At 44.1% G+C, this 19,754-nt stretch overlaps 2 protein-coding genes and 1 long non-coding RNA gene across 4 annotated transcripts; 2 read left to right on the top strand and 1 right to left on the bottom strand.

Moving 5' to 3' along the window:
- Window positions 1-2,818: 2,818 nt before the first annotated feature.
- Window positions 2,819-3,811, top strand: LOC107278898 (uncharacterized). Its single transcript, XR_001539816.3, has 2 exons — window positions 2,819-3,353; window positions 3,431-3,811. It is a non-coding gene; the product is annotated as an uncharacterized lncRNA (long non-coding RNA).
- Window positions 3,812-12,706: 8,895 nt separating this feature from the next.
- Window positions 12,707-16,353, top strand: LOC4347776 (probable flavin-containing monooxygenase 1). 2 transcript variants are annotated; one of them, XM_015755949.3, is made up of 6 exons: window positions 12,710-13,245; window positions 13,872-14,109; window positions 14,226-14,401; window positions 14,835-15,199; window positions 15,336-15,723; window positions 16,204-16,353. In XM_015755949.3, the coding sequence occupies exons 1-5, from the start codon at window positions 12,793-12,795 to the stop codon at window positions 15,688-15,690; spliced, it is 1,587 nt and encodes a 528-aa protein (XP_015611435.1). In that variant the 5' UTR covers window positions 12,710-12,792; the 3' UTR covers window positions 15,691-15,723; window positions 16,204-16,353. The 2 variants fall into 2 exon arrangements, with proteins under 2 accessions (XP_066160002.1, XP_015611435.1); XM_066303905.1 differs by lacking the exon at window positions 16,204-16,353 and having other exon boundaries at window positions 12,707-13,245; window positions 15,336-16,116.
- On the bottom strand, window positions 15,993-17,216 carry LOC107275755 (probable purine permease 11). Its single transcript, XM_015755758.3, has one exon. The coding sequence runs from the start codon at window positions 17,214-17,216 to the stop codon at window positions 16,176-16,178; it is 1,041 nt and encodes a 346-aa protein (XP_015611244.3). The 3' UTR covers window positions 15,993-16,175.
- Between the last annotated feature and the right edge of the window lie 2,538 nt (window positions 17,217-19,754).

Raw genomic sequence — 19,754 nt, 5'->3', positions numbered from 1 at the left:
CATGCTAATAGTTAAATGGTACATGCAGGATGTAGTAGATTTTTCCTTCTTATTGCCTGAGGTGTGAGTGAACAGCTGGGTAACATTGCTCTGGGTGGTACCGGTAGTCTGGCAGTAGTAGTAATTGGGACTTGGGAAGAATAGTTGGTTTACTACTCTGCATCGGCATGGTCAATCAGCAAGGCACTTATCTACTAGTAGTTCTCTGTGTCGAACAGTTTTTTTTGGCCCCAACCTTAGATATCTGGCTGTCTGTTCTGAAGGTCGTTTTGGTACTGTAACTGACTTGATGCTGCTTGGTTAAGGTTACTGAGACTGGGAATTACACTCCATGCAATGTTCTAATTTTGCTCATTTATTATAGCTGCAATATATATATATTGAACTGCAAATTAATGACATTTGGGCTGTTAATTTGATCAGTTCGTTTCTCAAGATCGTTTTGGTAATGTGTAACTGAATGCTACTATGCTAGTAGTATAATCTTGCATGTTACAGGTTGCTGAGCCTGGCAAGTAGCAATTGATATATTGAACAACCAAATGACCATACATGTTGTACCAGTTGAGGTGATTGCTATATATATGTCATGCATGCACATATTGGACTACAAATGACCTTGTTGTTGTTGAGGTGATGGTTATGTCGTCATGCATGCACGCCTGGTGACATTGACATATATGTCTACTCGCTCCTTTCTTATTACAATTCGTTTTTTATTTTCTTTTAGTCAAATCTTTTTAAGTTTAATTAAATTTGTAGAAAATTTTAACAATATTTTTAATACAAAATGAACATATTATCAAAATATATGAAATGTTAGTTTGAATGTAACTGATTTCGTGTTACATGTGTTGCTAATTTTTCATATAAACTTGATTAAACTTTAAAAAAATGACTAGGAAAGGAAATAGTAATTAACCAAGCTCTCTGTAGCGTCCGCTTGTGATATACGAACTTCTATTGTTCAGTGTTTTGTGAAGGGACCAAATTAACGAGCTCGTCTTCGTTACTACTGTTTCGATTGGGGAGGTCATTTTGCTAATAGCATCAGTGACTTGTCACACACCTCACATCCAAACCATCATCATCATATCGATCGAATGGAGTCCCCTTCTCCTTCGGCTAGAACTCTGTTGTACGTCTTCCTAGGCTCCAGTAGGTGTTCGATATATATATAACCATCGTATCCCTGAGACACTGACTGAATGAGATTTATGAATGCTCAATCATAATTGAACTATTCTGCAATGGCTCAACCATAACTGAACAGCTGATGCCTTTTTTTTTCTTTGGTAAATACATTTTAGATGGCAAAAGACAATCATTCACACTTACATAGTGTGTGCCCATGCTCCCAGAATTCATGCTGATTTCCAATATAAAAAAAAAGTAAATAATATATCTCTACTACCTAAAAAATAAGAGATGTTTTCTTCGTCCGTAAAAAAAATAGCGAAAAAAATAAAATAAAAAAGTCCGACTCCTATATCTTATTCCCTCTTAGAAACAAAAAAAAAGTCTAGATTGGTGAAAAAAATTGATGTGCCGGATTGAAGATCTGTCTTCAAAAACGGAACCTACAGGTCGAGAGCATTCTATTTTTATATGATTTTAATTTTTTGGTTTGTACTTTTGCATTTGAGTCCCTATATTTTTATATTTACATTTGAGTCCCTATAATCTTGCAATAAGGTACTTGAGGTCGTTTTTGTTAAAAATAATAATAAAAGAGATAGAACAAAGGGAGAAAGGTGCATAAAAAGAAAAAGAAAAGCCGTACAAAAAAGAAAATAAAGAAAAAACAACAACAACAAAAGTCTTTTTCCCCTAAGTGGCCAAAAAAACTGTAGATTCGAACGAGAAAAAAATCTGATTCATATAAAAGGCAAAAAAAGTGGTGAAATAAAAACGCTAGATCCGATTCCTTCAAAAACGGAAAAAAAGTCTGATTCCTATAAAGGCGAAAAAAATCTAAAAAAATATCTAAAAAAAGTTCGTCCGATTCCCTAAGAAAGTGGCGAAACAAAATCTGATTTCTAACCAGTATATATCTCTTCTCTATCTCTAATCCAATCTAACAATTTAAAAAGAGAAAATACACGAGAAAATAAAAATGGGTCAAATAACCGCGTGAGGCAAAAGTCAGAAAAAAGCGCAAAAAAACACGCTAAAAAGGTTTTCCATCTTCAATAAATAAAAAAACGCACGAGAACAATTATTTCCATCGTTGGTAAAATATTTTAAAAAAACATGCGAGGAAAAAACTGTCAAAAAAACGTGCCATTTCTAAAAAAATGGTTTTAAAAAACCACGCAAGAAAAAAAAACACCATCTATTAAAAAACAAATCGTTCTGAAAAAATTGTCAGGAAAAAGCTAAATTGATAGACGCTTGAGTCGGATAGGGTCCATCATTTTTTGCCATCTACTACATGGCTTTATTTCGTCATATATTCTCATGTATTGGAAAAAAACAAAAAAAACATTCGAAAAAAACAAGCAAAAACAACGTGCGAGAAAACATGAAAAAAAACACACGAGAAAAGAAAAGCAAAAAAGAGAAAAATATGGTTTTCTTCGTCAGTAAAGAAAAGCAAAAAAACATGCTAGGAAAAAATCTTTTAAAAGAAATGCGCCATTTCTAAAAAATGGTTTGAGAAAAGGGTTAATTGGATCCATACCATTACAAATATGGCATATTAGAAAAATACCATTACAATTCACGTATTTGGAACCATGCCACTGGAAATTTTGAAAATTTGAACCATGCCACTCCCGTCACTGCTTCCATCCTCCTCCCTCACGTCGTCATCCTCACGCCGGCGTCACTAGCAGATAACTCACATCGAGCAGCAGCAGCAGCGAAACCCGGCGATGGTGGCGGAGACAACAGCACTCCGGCGTGCATGGGGAGCGGGAGGAGCGGCGGCGGCGGCGGCGGCGACACGGTGCACGCGGGAAGCAGGAGGAGCAGCAGCGGCGGCGGTATTCAGCGGCAACGGCGACACGGCGCGCGCGGGGAGCAGGAGCAGCCGCCGCCGGCGAAGACGGGCGCGGAGGGGGATGCGCCGCCTCGTCCTCGCCGCTCGCCGACGCCGCCTTGTCCCTCTCGCCACTCGTCGGCGCCTCGCCTTCTCCTCGTCCTCTCGCCGCTCGCCGGCGTCGCCATCGGCCACTGTCGTTCCCGCTGCACCAAGCCATCTCCGGTCGAGCCACTGCGCCACAAGCGTTGCCATCATCCCAGTAGCAAGCCCACCGAAGGAATCGAGCTGAGGCGTTGTCGTTGAGGAGATCGAGCCTTTCTTCCTCAAGTCCGACCGCCGGCCATCTTCGTCGATTCTTCTTTTTCCAGTGAGCTAGGCTATGATTCCTCACACATGTAGCTTCCCTATAGCATTTATAATTCATTCCTCTTCTCTCCTTGGTAGCCCGAAGGCCGGAGGAACCCGACGCGCTGTCGTCCTGTCGATTTCCAATGCCGCCGGAGCATTTCTCAGTTCGCCGCCGTAGTCCGCTCGCCTCGTCCTCGCCGCTTGCCGGCACTGCCTCGCGTTCTCCCCGTCCTCCAGCACCGCCTCGTCCTCGCCGCTCGCCGGCGCCACCTCGTTCTCTCGCTGTTCGCCGGCGCCGGCGCTAGCTCGCCTTCTCCCCGCGCGCGCACGTGACAGATTGACGGGGAGGGTGACGACGTGAAAGAGGAGGATGGAAGAGTGACGGGAGTGGCATGGAACCAAATACGTGAATTGTAATGGTATTTTTCTAATATGTCATATTTGTAATGGCATGGATCCAATTAACCCTTGAGAAAATCGCGCAAGGAAAAAAACTGTTTATAAAAAAACAAGCCGCTCATTAAAATAGAAACATTGTCATTGACATGATTATGCATGAAAAACGTATATTATCATTATAATTTCTTTACCCATTGCAACGCACGGGCATTTTTCTAGTATATATATACACACATGGAACTATAGTTCTTCTCCATGCTCCCAGGAAGTACTAGAATGTTGATTTCCAAACAAACGAAAGAAGTGCAGAGAAGCTTGTCCGGTTGTCCCCTCCGGGTCGACTGGGCTGACCCAAGTCAAATTGTTGGACCTGACGAGGCGAAGACGTACAAATCGCATCTGAACTTCTGCTTGCTTGCCCGTGAGATGAAAAATGAACGTAGATGCATAAATCCGTTAGAGGATCCGGTGTTGGAACGAGATAAATATGTATATAACCATCATGATTTTTGCAGTTAGAGGCACCGACGAAACACACACGACCGTTTCGATCTGCAAACAAGAGCGTGCATGCATGCTATGCGCTCGCGCTAGGGGATTGGAGCAGTGAGCAGTCAGTCGTCGCACGGATCCACCAGGCATCTCTATTAGCATCTCACTTTTATGTTAAAAACATAATCACAAGTTTGAATACGAATATATATAATAATATCAAATATGTGTCATAAAAATATATTTTTTGATAGAGTAGTTGTTAGTTCAATTCTTGTCCTAATAGAACCTCATGCATGCGCCTTAAGTTTTTTAGCGAAGGATTGATAAGTCCATTTTATTTTTGGGTCATGTGTTTTGTTTTTTCTTTGATAAATATAGTTGAGCATGTTTCTTCTTTTATTTGCAAATAAAAGATGCATTTCATTAAGTTAGCATATAATAAATATTCGTGCATGGAATTGGTAAAAGTTAACAAAATTTACTTGAATAAATAAAATGTATGGAGTGAAGAAGGTATATGCGTATAAAAAAATTACGGTGGAGAGATCAATACTCACTCCGTCCTGCCTAAACTACAAGGGCTATATATATTTTTGGTTAATTAGATCTCTACCATTATAAATATATACGTTTTGAAAAATACCATCAGGCTATTCACAGTGCGTTGTTCGGCCCAAGCGCCCAATACAAAATATTTGCCTCCATTTTGGTCACTCGCGGAGCCAAATGAAGCACGCTGATCCAAAATTGGACACACATACTTCACCTCCATCGAGGGCGTGCGACGCAGGGAGAAAGGTGGAACGCTGCGTTGTAGAGGTCGTCGCCTCGTCCCTCCGTGGTTTCGCGTATTCCCCACCCGTGCTCTCCTCTCATGCCAATAACTCGTGCAAGGGTGACGGAAGGGAGAACGAGAGGAGCAGTGGCAAGAAGGCTGCGCAGCGGGAGAGAAGAGGGGCCTACCGGCGACCTAGGAGCACCACTGTCGGGATCCACCGCGTCGGCGCCGAGGCAACTCCACCGCGGCCCTCACTAGTGGCGCCTCCTCCCTATCCGCGCCGACCAGAGCTCGCTGGCTACGTCTCCCCCCCCCCGATCCGTGCAGCCCGGAGCTCTTCGGCCACGCCGGTCAGAGCTCGCCGACCACGCCGCCTCCCAATCCGCCGCCAGCCGAAGCTCGCCGACCGCGTTGACCGGAGCTCGCCGGTCGGCCACGCCGCCCCTCGAGGCGAGAGGGGAGAGGTGGTGGTGGCCACTCGCATCAGACGGCCGTGAGTAGAGTGGTGAGTTTGCACTGATGTCGACGGAGAGAGGAGGGGAAGGGCGCTTGGTGGCGGAAATCCTGTTTGGCGATCGATCGCCGTGGGGATGGATCAGCGATCGATCCCCTCCCCCCTCCCTCCCTCCACCCCTCCACCTGGTTTCCTTTTTTGGCACCGCATTACTTTCCTATTTTAGTAAATTTATACATTAAAGTTTATACACCTCAAGTTTACACATCTAAAGTTTAGAGACCAAAAGTTTATAAGTCAAAAGTTTATATATCCGATTCAAATTTTAATTTGAATTCAAATTTTTTTTATATATAGTATTTCTATACATCTAAAGTTTATACACCTAAAGTTTATAGACCTAAAGTTTATAGATCTAAAGTTTATAAGTCAAAAGTTTATATACCCATTTCAAATTTGAATTTGAATTATATCTGAATCAAATTTGAATTTGAATTCAAATATTTTCTATATATAGTATTTCTATACATCTAAAGTTTATACATCTAAAGTTTATAGATCCAAAGTTTATAAGTCAAAAGTTTACATACCCGATTCAAATTTGAATTTGAATTCAAATATTGTCTATATATAATATTTATGTACATCTAAAGTTTATACACCTAAAGTTTATAGACCCAAAGTTTATAAGTCAAAAGTTTACATACCCGATTCAAATTTAAATTTAAATTTAAATTTTTTTATATATAGTATTTCTATACATAAATTTTTCTAACTTTTATTTTTTTTAAAAAAATTGTGTGGTGTACTGTAGTAGAAAAAGAAGAAGGGAGAAGAAAGGAAGACGGATGCAAGAAGAAAAGCGCGTGGAGGCAAGTGGGTCCTTCTCCCGATCGCTGGCGACGCAAGTGGGTCCTTCTCCCGATCGCTGGCCGCAATCGCGCAATAGGGGCACCCGCCTGGTGGTTGGTAGGTAGTAGGAGAAAAATATAAAATTTATAGTTTCCCATATAGTCCTCAATACGATAGGAAAAAAAAAAGACATTACTTGAATTAATACTACAGGAATATAAATTGCCAAAATATAATAGAAAAATTATACGGCCATAGAGAGCTTATATATATGATCTAATAGGACATGATCGAATCATGCAACTCAATTGCGGTTAGCTCATAATCGATCGATCATGATCTGCTGCATGCACGTACGTACGTAACTAGCTAGCACATATCCATCTGCGGTGGCAACTGGGACGACACCGACGGATGAACCCTAGTGTTGTTGTTGGCGGCGTTTCTCCTGCGGAACCAGAGACGACCATAATCTAGAATATGGCAGACCCCAAAAATCGAGATCACGAAAGCCGCCGCGGAATACCCGAACAAGATGGTCTTGTCTCGACGCACTGTTTCCGACTTGGCCAAGAACAAGAACATAACTCCGAAGCCTATCACGATCGCTATTAGCGGGGCGGAAATCTTGCCGATGTACGCTCTCTCGGCATCATCAGCCGCATCCGCATCCGCATCCGTCGTGGTGTTATTCCGAGGCTTCGACGACGACGGCATCATGCCATCTTGTTGGTGATCGTCGTTGGTCGTCGTCGTCGTCGTCGTCGTCCCATTGGCTTCACCCATCGAAAATATATATATAACCCCAAAATCTCCTCTCTCTCTCTCCTATAGTCCCAAATCCAGACGCCAAGATATATATATGATCGATGATCGATCTGGGAACAACGATATGCTGCAATTAGATAGCTGGCTACCTCACGATGAATCTCCAAAGTTTCAGTAAATACAAATAAGTAGAGAGAATTGCGTACCGAGACGGAGACGGAGACGGAGACGGAGATGGAGAGATCGAGCTTCTGTTTTGGCCGTGCGTGATCCTGTTATGACCCTGCAAAACAATAGATCAAAATCGTTATCGTTAGTTATACATCCCGGCTGTGCCATGAGCCCAGGGTACTACACGCGTACGCGTGAGCAAGGCCCAACGCAAAAGCCTAGGAAAGGCCCGGCCCACAATTACAGGCCGCTAACCGGGCTCATGGGATAGCAGCAGAAGTGGGCCTACTGATCCTGGTGAAGTGGTGATGCCGCAAAAAAAGGCCTTGGTGCGCTTCAAACCAAGCGACAGCTGCGAGCGTGCGATGCGATACTGCGATACACAGGAAGCGCACGAGGGTAGTTTCCTGCATGCCGGTGGGCTCAACACGTACACCGACAAGGCACCGAGGGCTGATTTGGTTTGAAACCTTACCAAAAATATTGGTACTAAATTCTCAAAAAAAAAACATTGGTACTAAATTTAATAGAGTAGATTTATTACAAGCTAGATAAAAATTGGTCACAATCCAAATACTATTTGAAGCTATCAAAATAGTGGCAATGGCACAAATTGGTACTGATTCAAATATGCCCTGAATCCTCCTCTGTGCAGTCGTCCCTAACCCACGTAAGTCACGTGAATAAACTTTGCACACCCTTATTATCGTGGGTTAATTTGATTCATGCCATTGCAAATATGTCTATTCAAATAAATACTAATATAATTTATCTATTCTTATCCATGCCATTTAAATTTTTATAAAATTGAAACTATACCATCGCAGTTATATTTTCGATCTTCTTTCTTTCGTCCTCTCATTTTCTTAATTCCCCATCTCTCCGTCACGGCAAGGAGCGTGGGCATGACAGGAGGCCGGTCGGCGGCGCCGTACAACGTGGCCCTGCAAGGTCACTCAGTTTCTTGCATGGTCAGGAAAATCCAGCGCAAGCACGTGTGCCCTGTTGCCGGTGCCGGAGCAACAGCACACCAAGAAGCGGTGGACCTTGCCGTGCTCCTCCATGGTCGACATGTTTTTGCATATATGGTGCGTGCGATGCAGATGGCGGTGAGCGCGGCGTTGAACATTCTTTTTTTAGACAAAAGGTCCTTAGGGACCTAGCTTTTTACTGAAAGCCAAAGTGGTAGCGCTGAGGAAACCAGCTTACAATGTAGTACAAGTTCAGATGGCCACACCCCGGCCTGGGAAGGAGGATAGCACAACTTAAAAGGGAAATCAACAGAAAAACTAATTCAGCCTACTCCAGTTCTTCTCGGTTTCATATTAGAGGTCAGCTCCTTCATCTTTTCAGCAAATTGTTCCAGTTTCCCTTCTTCCTCAGCACGACAGAGTTTCCTCCACTGCAACAACAAAGAAATAATTTGAAACGGCAAAGTTAGTGGTGAGTAAAGTAGAGTTTTTCTGAAAACCATGTTGTTTCTTGTCAGCCACAAACACCAGCAAATGGCAGCTAGCAACATAATATGTAATCTATCATTAATAAATGCAGAGCTATGGTTGCATAAGAGAAAAAACTCATCAAGATTTTTAGGAGGGTAAGGCTAGTTCAGAACATCTCTACACCAACATCACACAAAGCGAGCCATAGGGCATACAAAAAGGATGTGATTAGTAGACTCAAAATCTCCACACAGGCTACAATTAACATCTCCCCTCCCCATCCTTTCTTTTGCAATTGTTCAGCATATTGAATACGATCTCTATGAGCCAGCCATAAGAAATGTTTGATTTTCATTGGACATGGCGCTTTCCAAATTTTCTCCATCTCCTTATCAACAATCCCTCTGAAACACATAGCTCTATACATAGATTTCGTAGTAAAACTCTTGTTTGAATTGAGACCCCCAACAGAGCAGATCTTGCCTATCTTCCAACTTAGTATTTAAAATAACAGTTTTCAACTCATTCCACTCCTCTACTTCATCTGGACCAAAAGATCTTCTAAAGGATAAGCAGTTATATCCTTCCTTTAACACCACTCTAACCAGAATGTCTTGTTAGTTACTGATCTCAAAGATCCTATAAAATCTCACTGTCAGAGGACATGACCCAACCCAAAAATCATGCCAGAAAGAAATATGGTCACCTCTACCTAACTTCCACTCAGCCCCCAACATGAACCATTTTCTGGAATTGAGAACCCCCTTCCAAAATTGAGAGCAATCCCCTAGAGTAACTTGAAACACCCCACTATTCTGTAAATACTTCCTCCTCAGCAACTCTATACATGGGCTATGGTCCTCAGATTCCAGTTTCATGATCCATTTAGCAATTAAGGCAGCATTCATCTTCCTAGTTTCAGTGAATCCTAGCCCACCAAAATCCTTAGGAAAAGCTATGTCATCCCACTTCACCATATGGTATTTCCCTCTTTTTTTTATTTCCAGCCCAGTAATACCTCCCTCTAATAGAGTCAAACCTCTTATGTATACCTTCCGGTAATTGGTAGAAGCCCATTGCATAGGAGAGGATGGATGATAAGCAAGCATTAATTTGGACAGCTCTACCAGCATGTGAAAGTGTATTTGTTTCCTAAGTTCCCAATCTCTTTTCCAATTTCTGTCCCAAAAAATCAAAATCATGGTTAAGAATTTTTTCTGGGCTAATTGGAAGGCCCAGGTATTTCATGGGAAAAGCACCTACAGGGCAGTTCAACATCTGAGCAACTCTATCTGTTTCCTCTTTTTCCAACCCCACAGTGAACACCTCGCTTTTATGGTAATTGATTTTCATACCAGCCGTATCCTCAAAACAGTATAGGATAAATTTAGTTGCTAGGATTTGATTTTCATCAAAAGGAATAAACACCACAGTATCATCAGCATATTGTAGGTGAGTGATACCCCCAGGAAAAATTTCAGGGACTAAACCAGTCAAAACACCATTACCTTTAGCTTTGTCAAGCATAACTGCCAGAGCATCACTAACCATATTAAACAGCAATGGAGAGAGGGGATCCCCCTGTCTCACACCCCTATACGTTCTAAAAAAATTACTTCTCTCCCCATTTATGTTGACACACACTTTACCCCCAGTGACACAAGCTTCCACCCATTTCAGCCATCTATCTGGGAAACCCTTCCTCTCCATGACTTCAAAGAGGAAATTCCAGGACACTCTATCATACGCTTTCTCAAAATCTAGTTTCCAAATGATCCCTTTATCCCTCCTAAGTTTTAACTCATGTAGCACCTCATGAACAATCACACATCCTTCCAAAATAAACCTTCCTGGAATGAAAGCTGTCTGTGCGGGTGAGATCACGGAGTTGGCCACCTCTGTGAATCTATTGGTAACTACTTTACTAATGAATTTAAATTTGTCATTCAGCACGCATATAGGTCTGAAGTGTCTAATGTCAGAAGGGTCACTTTTCTTGGGAATCAAAGATATCACACCAAAGTTCAATCTCTTTAGATCAAGTTCCCCATTGTAGAGGAGGATGAGCATCTCAAATAAGTTCGCGGCGTTGAACATTGTCGGGCACTCAGGCTGGCGTTGCAGATCCAGCGATCTACCGTCTACACCTTCGTCGCCAACTCCGTCGATGGCACGAGCAGGGGCGTGGTGTTCGGGTGGCTCATGGGGGCGGGCAAGTTCGGCGCCGTGGGTCGCACTTCTCTTGGCCTTCTCATGGCGCCCACCTCGTTCTTGGGAATTCCTGGCTGGCGCCTCGCCTTCCTCTTGCTCATTGCTGCTGGTGCCGTGGTCGGCGTGTCCATCCACTCGTTCGCCCACTGGGAGAGAGGCGAAGGCCATGCTGCGTGTCCCGTCGTTCCAGGATTGGCACCAAACTTGGTGAGTTTGTTCCTTACTTTGAGCACTTCAATCTGGTCAGTTTGGATGGAGATTGGTTGAGTAGAGCACCGGATTTGAGTGGTGGTTTGTCAGCTCGAGTTACTGAAATTACATATTGTGCAGCAGTTAGTAAAGTGTCAGTTTGAGGGGGCAAACAGTGTTCGATTGGGCTGTTTTTGGGACAACTTGGAAGGGACTCATAGACCATCATCTCAGCCAAGTTCTATATATTACATTTTGATACAAATATGATCATACTTAAAAAAATAACTTTAAAAATAAGTCAGAACGTCTTATGTTATACTTTTTCCGTCCCATTTTAAGTATAATTGTAGGTTTTTGTGTCCAATGTTTGACTGTCCATCTTATTTAAAAATTATAAAAAAACTAAAAATAAGTCACGGATAAAGTACTATTTATGTTTTATCATTTAATAACAAAAGAAATACTAATCATAAAAATATTTCAAGTAAGATGGATGGTCAAATGTTGAATATGGAAACCCGTAACTGCACTTAAAATGAGATATATGGAGTATACTATTTCATTGAAACAAAGAAAAAACTCTTGGTCATATCAAATTAGTAGAGTTTGAACCATCAAAACAAGTGCTTCGATCATCGAATTTGTTACTCAATTATTGGTTAGCTGAGTTAGCTTTGATGATCTACTGCAAGCTAGCACAGATCCATCTGCGGGGGCAGCTGGGGTGGCTCATGGAGTACAGATCCAGCGTTGTCGATACTGTGAAAGTACATGGGACCGTCAAGAAGATAGCAACCCATCGCGGTAGCAGCGCACACGAAGCAGAACACTGCCATCCCGGAAAACACTATCTTATCTAGTATTCTCGTGTGTCTTATTACCAAAAGCACGGAAACAACTCCCACGCACAACATAGCCACTGTTCCGATGACGAGCCCCTTGCGCACTGTCATCATCTGCTCCTGCACCTTCTCCTCCTTGGTCTTGAGACGCTTTGGCGATGACATAAGATTTTGTTGATCAGCCATGGCTGCGAAGATGATGTTGCTCGTCGTCGTAGTCGTTGTCCCTGCCTTCTCCAATATCCGATCAAGTTATCCCAATCAACATGCTACTAGTACTACCTCCGTTCCATATTACTTGTCTTTTTGAGTTTTTGTTTATCAATGTTTGATCATTCATCTTATTCAAAAAATTTTAAAATTATTATTTATTTTGTTTGTCATTTGCTTTATTATCAAAAGTACTTTACATATGACTTATCTTTTTTTTCTATTTGCACTAATTTTTTAAATAAAGCGAATGGTCAAACGTTACAAATAAAAAGTCAAAAACGTCATCTATTATGATACGGAGGGAGTAGTATTTAAGCAGGCTTCTCCGATTCCTACTTCTCCTCAAACTGGGCATCCTGGCCAGATGCGACACGGACACGGATCGGATCGCTGCCGTGCCGCCGATGTTTTCACCGGGCAAACCAACGAAACAACGAGTAGTACAGTACTAGTATTGAATTCTCCGTACTCTCTGCTCTCGAATTAACTGTGGTTTGATGTCACATGAACTTAGGCCCGCATCACTGCAGCGGTGTAGCCACTACTAAATGCTGATAAATTCAGCCAAAAACCCCAAGCAGATCGACAGTGTACCGTCTCATTACACTTGTAAGCTTTAGCTCCGGGGCGATCGATCTCGAATGGAGAAGATCAAGAAGAGGGTGGCCATCGTCGGCGCCGGCGTGAGCGGCCTCGCCGCGTGCAAGCACGCGCTGGAGCGCGGCTTCCGGCCCGTCGTCTTCGAGGCCGACGGGGCCGGCGCCGTCGGCGGCGTGTGGGCGCGCACCATCGCCTCCACGCGGCTCCAGACGCCGCGCCCCTACTTCGAGTACTCCGACTTCCCGTGGCCGCCGGGCGTCACCGACCTGTACCCGGACCACGACCAGGTGACGGCCTACCTGCGCTCGTACGCGGAGCGCTTCGGCGTGCTGGAGTGCGTCCGCTTCGGCTGCCGCGTCGCCGGCATGGAGTACGCCGCCGCCGGCGGGGAGGAGGAGGTCATGGCCTGGGAGCACTGGGCCGGCAATGGCGAGGCGTTCGGCACCGGCCGCGGCGAGTGGCGGCTCACTGTGCAGAGCGGCCACAACATTGAGGCAAGCACAAATAACTACTCCTACTCGGTTTCATATTATGTACTCAAGTCACTTTATTTTTTTAGTCAATTTTTAAAATTTGACTAAATCTATAGAAAAATTTAGTAACATCTAAAATACCAAATTAGTTTCATTAAATATACTTTAATGATATATGTTTGTTTTGTGTTAACAGTTTACTATATTTTTCAATAAATTTTATCAAACTTAAATAAGTTTGACCAAGAAAAAAAATCAAAATGACCTACTCTCTCGGGTTGATAATACTTATCGTTTTGAACAATGGCACGGTCTCTAAAAAAACAACTTTGACTATTATTTTTTATTATAATATGTATAAAAGTGTAACAAATATAGTACTTTTTAAGACTAATTTATATATGTAGTCACTATATTTGAAAGACAAATATTTTAAAAATGATTTATAATTAAATATTCTAAAGTTTGACCTCATCATTGTCTAAAACGACAAGTATTATCAGCCGGAGGGAGTATAATATAAAATTGAAGGGAGTAGCTGCAAGTGATTAATATATTTTTAGTATGAAACATCGTGTTAATAATAGTGCCGGTTAATGTTGCATTAATCCATCCATAATAAGCTAAAGATTATCATTGTGCTTCAGCTGCACGTCGCGGATTTCGTGGTGCTGTGCATCGGACGGTTCAGCGGCTTCCCCAACATGCCGAGATTTCCACCGGACAAAGGGCCAGAGGCGTTCGCCGGCACGGCGATCCACTCCATGGACTACTCCAACATGGGCGCCGCGAAGGCGGCTCAGCTCGTCAAGGGCAAGCGCGTCGCCGTCGTCGGCTACCAGAAATCCGCCGTCGACATCGCCGCCGAGTGCGCAGACGCCAATGGTGCTAAGCTCTCGATCGACGATCCATCAAGCTAGCCGGCCAGCTTTCGCAATTTCTGCTTCCATGATCGAGAGCGAAAATGACCTTGTGTTTTACGCGTGTGTTTGTATATGCAGGGGCGTCGCATCCGTGCACGATAGTGCTACGCACGAAGCGATGGATCGTGCCGGACTTGTACGCTTGGGGCGTCCCGGTTCCGGTGTTCTACATCAACCGTTTGTCCCAGATCTTGCTTCACAAGCCTGGGGATGGCTTGATCCTTAGCTTTCTAGCCATCCTCTTATCACCACTGGTATTTACTTCCTCCATTTCATCTTGTAATTTCTTTTTCATGCTATGTCAATATAAAACTTCGTAATGTCCAGTGCAGATCGTTTTAATAAAAATATTATAAGACATTTTGACTTTTCTTTCCTAACGCAATTTATTTTAAGTTTGACCAAGTTTATAAAACAAAATTGCAAAAAATATATAACACCAAATTAGTTTCAATTTTGTGTTGAAAATGCTACGGTTTTGTTACAGTTTTTTTATATAAATTTGAACTTTTAAAAAATTGATTTTAGAGAAAAGTCAAAATGTCCGTGTAATATGAAATGGAGGGAGTAATGATTAAGCATACCATGGCACACATTAATCCTTTTGTTCTACTGCTAGTTATATCATGCTGTCAGATTAGGACATCTCTCGTCATATTTGTTTTTTTGTTGTGTCCTGTTATTCAGAGATGGCTCTTCGCCAAGTTTGTTGAGAGCTACTACAAATGGGCTCTGCCCATGGAGAAGCACGGCATGGTGCCGGACGAGGATTTCATGGAGGCCATGTGCTCATGCTCTGTGATGAAGCTACCGGACAAGTTCTACGACAAGGTGGAGGAAGGAAGCATCGTTCTGAAGAAATCGAAGAGATTCAGCTTCTGCAAGGAAGGCCTGGTCGTGGAAGGCGACTCGTCTTCAGAGACCATAAAGAGCGACGTGGTGATCTTCGCTACAGGGTTCAATGGCGACCAGAAGATCAGGGAGATGTTCAAATCGCCATTGTTCAGAGAAATCGTGGCCGGCCCACCTTCCAGCATAGTTCCACACTTCAGGTCTATAAATCTTTCATTACATTCTTCTTCTGAATGCATACGCAGGTCTATAAATATGTCATTACATTCTTCTTCTGAATGCATATATATGCAATGTGATTATGGTAACTGATGATTTGTGGTTGTGTTTTGTCAGGCAATGCATCCATCCTAGGATCCCACAGCTGGCGATCATCGGCTACGCTGAAAGCTGGTCGAACCTCTGCGTGTCCGAGCTACTGTCCAAGTGGCTGGCACATTTCCTCCATGGAAGCTTCAGATTGCCAAGCGTAAAGGAGATGGAGGAGGACATAGATGAATGGGACAAGTACATGAAACGGTATTCCCCCGGCCGTTTCCGTCGATCTTGCATTGGGCCGGTGAGCGTGCTGTGCAGTGATCGGCTGTGCCAAGACATGGGGGTTCAACGACGGAGGAAGAAGTGGTTGCTGGCAGATTGGTTGGTACCCTACGGACCAGCCGATTACGCTGATATCAACTTGAACAGCTGAAATGGTGATGGAATCTGAATCTTGAGGGCACCGGTAATCTTTCTTAAAAAAAAAAATCTTATCTTGAGGGTAGTTTGCCAGTGACTCCATTTTTATATTTAGGGGTGCAAAATGAATGCAAGTTTTTACATTTATTAGGATTCAGGACCAAAATAAGATTACGAGAAGCAGCGGGTGAGAAGTTAGCTTGTGAGAATCCCAGCTTCTAACTTCTAGTTCATTTTCTGGATTCTACAACTATAGTTTCTCAGAAGTTGTGTGAAAAATATTGGCTTGTTGGGGAGCTTAAAATTGTGATAGACAGCTAGCTGGTAGTCAGCTTTTGAGAATCTAGGTTTTCCAGTTTCTGGCTTTCAGTTCATTTTTTGGATTCTACAATCACAACTTGTCAGAATTTGGACCAAAAGCTGAACTGTTTGGAAAGTTTATGACAGCTGAAAATTCTAGGAGAAGCTGCAATTGCTAGAAGCTCCCCCAGACATACTCTAAGAATAATTCATTTGATCTGTGCAGATGCCACAGCCAGCCGCCGCATGCACCCTCCCCTCTCGCGCCGCCGCTCGCCGGCCGTCGAGGTAGTGCTGGTACACGTACGAGAGAAACCCCCACACGGCCATGAGCATGGCTACCACCTTGGTGCCCGTCATCTTGTCCCCGAACAGCGCCACCGCCAGCACCGGCACCATCGGCAGCGCCAGGGTGCCCGTCACGTTCGCGAACAGCGACGACACCCTCGCGATCAGCCTCACGGCGCCCAGCGTCGCCGCCTGCCACCCCACGGCGACCCCCACCACGGTCGCCGCGTACGCCGCCTTCCCGCCCTTGAACGCCGCCATCTCGCCGCCGATCGTCCTCCACTCCCCCGACGCGAACAGCGCCGTCGCCGACACCGTCGCGGCCACCGCGTTCGTGGAGATCTGCATCTTGAGCACCCACCGCGGCGTCGCTGCTCCGATCACCTTGTCGAAGGTGGCCTCGAACAGGGACAGGATGAGCGCGTAGACGGCGGACGCGGACAGGGTGAGGACGACGCCGGCGGCGTGCTTGCCACGCTGAACGGCGTCGCCGCCGGCGCCGCCGCCGACGGAGGAGGAGGGGTCGTCGACGCCGAGCAGCGCGGCGGAGAAGGTGAGCACGACGACGGAGTTGACGACGAGCGGCGTGAACCGCTGCGCGTTGATGAGGCGCGACGTGACCGCGTTGAACGCCAGCTGCGTCGCGGCGAGGAGCGAGAACGTGGACACCGGCAGGTACAGCATGGCGTACGAGTACATGAGGTTGTCGCAGCCGACGACGAGCCCGAGGGCCACGCAGATGGCGACCATCTTGGATGCCGCCGGCGCCGGCCGAGGCTCCCCGACGGCGGCGGCCCGCGGCGTGAGGAGGAAGGGGATGACCAGCAGCGGCGCTCCGGCGGACTGCGCGAGCGTGACCATCCATAGGCTGTTGCCGCCGGAGTTGTAGTAGAGGCGGGTGAGGAGAGGCGCCATTGCCTCCCCGACGAGCAGCATCAGCATGTCCACCATCACTGGCACCCACCGACATCGTCGAACGCCTCTTCTCCTCGCGATCGGCGGCCCAAGCGCAGCTTGCCCCTTGCAGATTTCGCCATGGCAGGATTCCTCCTGTCCGGGAGTATCTTGGCAGAAAGAAAGTTACAGTAATTTAGCGTACGTGGTGTAAGTGTGATCGAACCAGTGAAGTTTAATTATTGTCTGAGCCTGTTCTTAACGCAGACAAATTAAAGGATGTACGCAGTGAGACATGCGTACGTACGCACTGCGCAGCTAAGGTTGCCGTGAACTGCTACTACTAGTGTACTACCCGTTGCTTTAATTTGACAATCAAATTGAAGAGAACCAATCGTGTGGCTAGAATTTGCAGGGCATTCATACTACTGTTTTTGTAAGAGGTTACATTTCCATTGAAGCTAAAACGCATTTAGTCTTTCGTTTAGCATAATTAAACAAAAATCTCAACAATGGAACTATTGGAAAAAATCATTAAAATGTGTAATTCCAATAGTACTTTTTTTTAAAAAAAAATAACATGCTTACCGTTGATCTATCAAATATTACGAGGTTCGAGTCTGAAAGTGCAGAAATGAATCATGACAGCATGTACTAGTTTGCTACTCTCCCGTCTCAATATAAGTCTAACTACTACGAATATAGATAGCTCTTATATCGGGACGGAGAGAGTACTTACTAAGGTATATAAGAGGACCCACGCATAAGTTGAAGTAGTACAACCTGAACCAATCAGGAAGGGTTCGATTCTGAAGGAGTACCTTTTATCATTAGCTGAATTTCTTGATCGTGTGCCATAGATCAGATCACTGACTGAAACTCAAAAGTACCTGGATGATACTATTCCGGCTCAACAATCCCTAACTACTTAGCTAGCTAACTGTGTTTTAGCACTACTTGCTAATGAGCAATTCACTCTAATACGATCCTAGCTCATTAGCATCTTATATATATGTACCGATCTGATACAACATTATGAGGTACTATATATAGTCCCATATATGGTGATTCCTTTTTTTGCGCTCCTATAGTTTCCAATTAATTTATACGTCATGTACAGTACCCTGAACCCAACACTGCACACAAATGGTTAACAATCATGGACTAACGTGTTCTTCAAAGATATGCCCAACGTTTTCAGTCAAATCTACCATAGATCTCTTGATGTATACTACTGCGTACATCGTTCGATCGCATCTATGTTATTGGACTTTTGACGGACAGCCCCTGATTTCAATTAATTTGTGGATGGCTAGGATTGCATTAAGATCCATGCATGAACAATAACCTTATTTTCTTCTACGTGCATCTTGAGAAATGTCCAGGGGTCTTCTGATTAGCTTCATAAGGTGGTGGGCTAGCCGGTCTGAGTTCGAAGTCTCACTCATTCTATTTATATTTGATATTAGGTCATTACCTAATGTTCACGTTCTTTTTCTTCGCACGCCTTCTCTTTGTGACCTTGGCCCTATTTGGATCCTCCGGTCTATTAAATAGTCCTTCGGAATCTTGCTATTAAATAGCCCTACTGATAAAACCCATTCCATAACCCCTGGGCTATTTGCGAGACGAATCTAACGAGGTATATTAATCCATAATTTGCTACAATGATGCTACAATAATCATCCGCTAATCATGGATTAATATACCTCGTTAGATTCGTCTCGCAAAATAGACTAGAAGTTATGGAATGGGTTTTGTCAATAATCTATGTTTAATACTCTTAAATAGTAAGATTCCGAAGGGTTATTTAATACCCTGGGGATCCAAACAAGACGCTTGTTTGGTAGAGCGAGCGAGCTTGCTCCCCACCTCTCCTCCGATCCTCAAGCCAAGCGTAGACGCTGGCCCACTGCCAGCCTCCATCCATACGGTTCCGTCGACGCTCCAGGGAAAGCCCCCTCTCCCCGACCTAAACTGGTTGGGGGTGTTGATGCCTCGCTAGAGCTGCCATGACTCGTTGAAGCTAAAGGAGGTTGGCACGGATTAATAGTCCAAATTTTGATAGAAATGCTCATATTTTTTTGTGGAATGAAGGATAGCAATTCCGCTAATTTATGCTTCATGTGCAGAACCCAACACATAGGGTTAACAATCATGGATCAACATTTTTCTTGAAAGCTATGGCCAAAGTTGAAAGTTCTCAGTCAAATCTACCATACATTGCTCGATCGCATCCATGTATGGAGAAGCTGACTTTAGAATTTAGATACCCCAAACTGCTCTGTACAGTTGACTTCAAGGCATCCCCGACGACTCCGAAATCAGATATCGTGAAGGTAAGAAAGTACATTGCATCGACCATGGTATGATCTCTCTATACGTAGAGGCGACTTCGATGACCGGAAGAGCTAGCTCGAAATGATGGATCTGTCTGTAGATTGAAATACAGTTGACTTGCAAAGGGTCATACAGTTGACTTGGTGATTGCCTGATTGGTGTGCCACAGTGCCAGTTGACCATGACGTATGATTGATGAGGAGGCCGGAGGCATGGAGCCATGCTTGCAGATTGAGAATTTTTTTTATTTATAAT

This window comes from Oryza sativa, chromosome 9 (assembly GCF_034140825.1).
Source record: "Oryza sativa Japonica Group chromosome 9, ASM3414082v1".
In the NCBI taxonomy this organism is placed as follows: domain Eukaryota; kingdom Viridiplantae; phylum Streptophyta; class Magnoliopsida; order Poales; family Poaceae; genus Oryza; species Oryza sativa.
This window is presented reverse-complemented; position numbering and strand designations above follow the sequence as displayed.

Bases quoted from the DNA above. Each gene is read 5' to 3' on its own strand.
- LOC4347776 (XM_015755949.3), top strand. From the start codon at position 12,793: ATGGAGAAGATCAAGAAGAGGGTGGCCATCGTCGGCGCCGGCGTGAGC. The intron at 14,402-14,834 runs GTATTTACTTCC...CCTGTTATTCAG, and splicing joins CCATCCTCTTATCACCACTG to AGATGGCTCTTCGCCAAGTT. The intron at 15,200-15,335 runs GTCTATAAATCT...GTGTTTTGTCAG, and splicing joins AGCATAGTTCCACACTTCAG to GCAATGCATCCATCCTAGGA.
- LOC107275755 (XM_015755758.3), bottom strand. From the start codon at position 17,216: ATGGTGGACATGCTGATGCTGCTCGTCGGGGAGGCAATGGCGCCTCTC.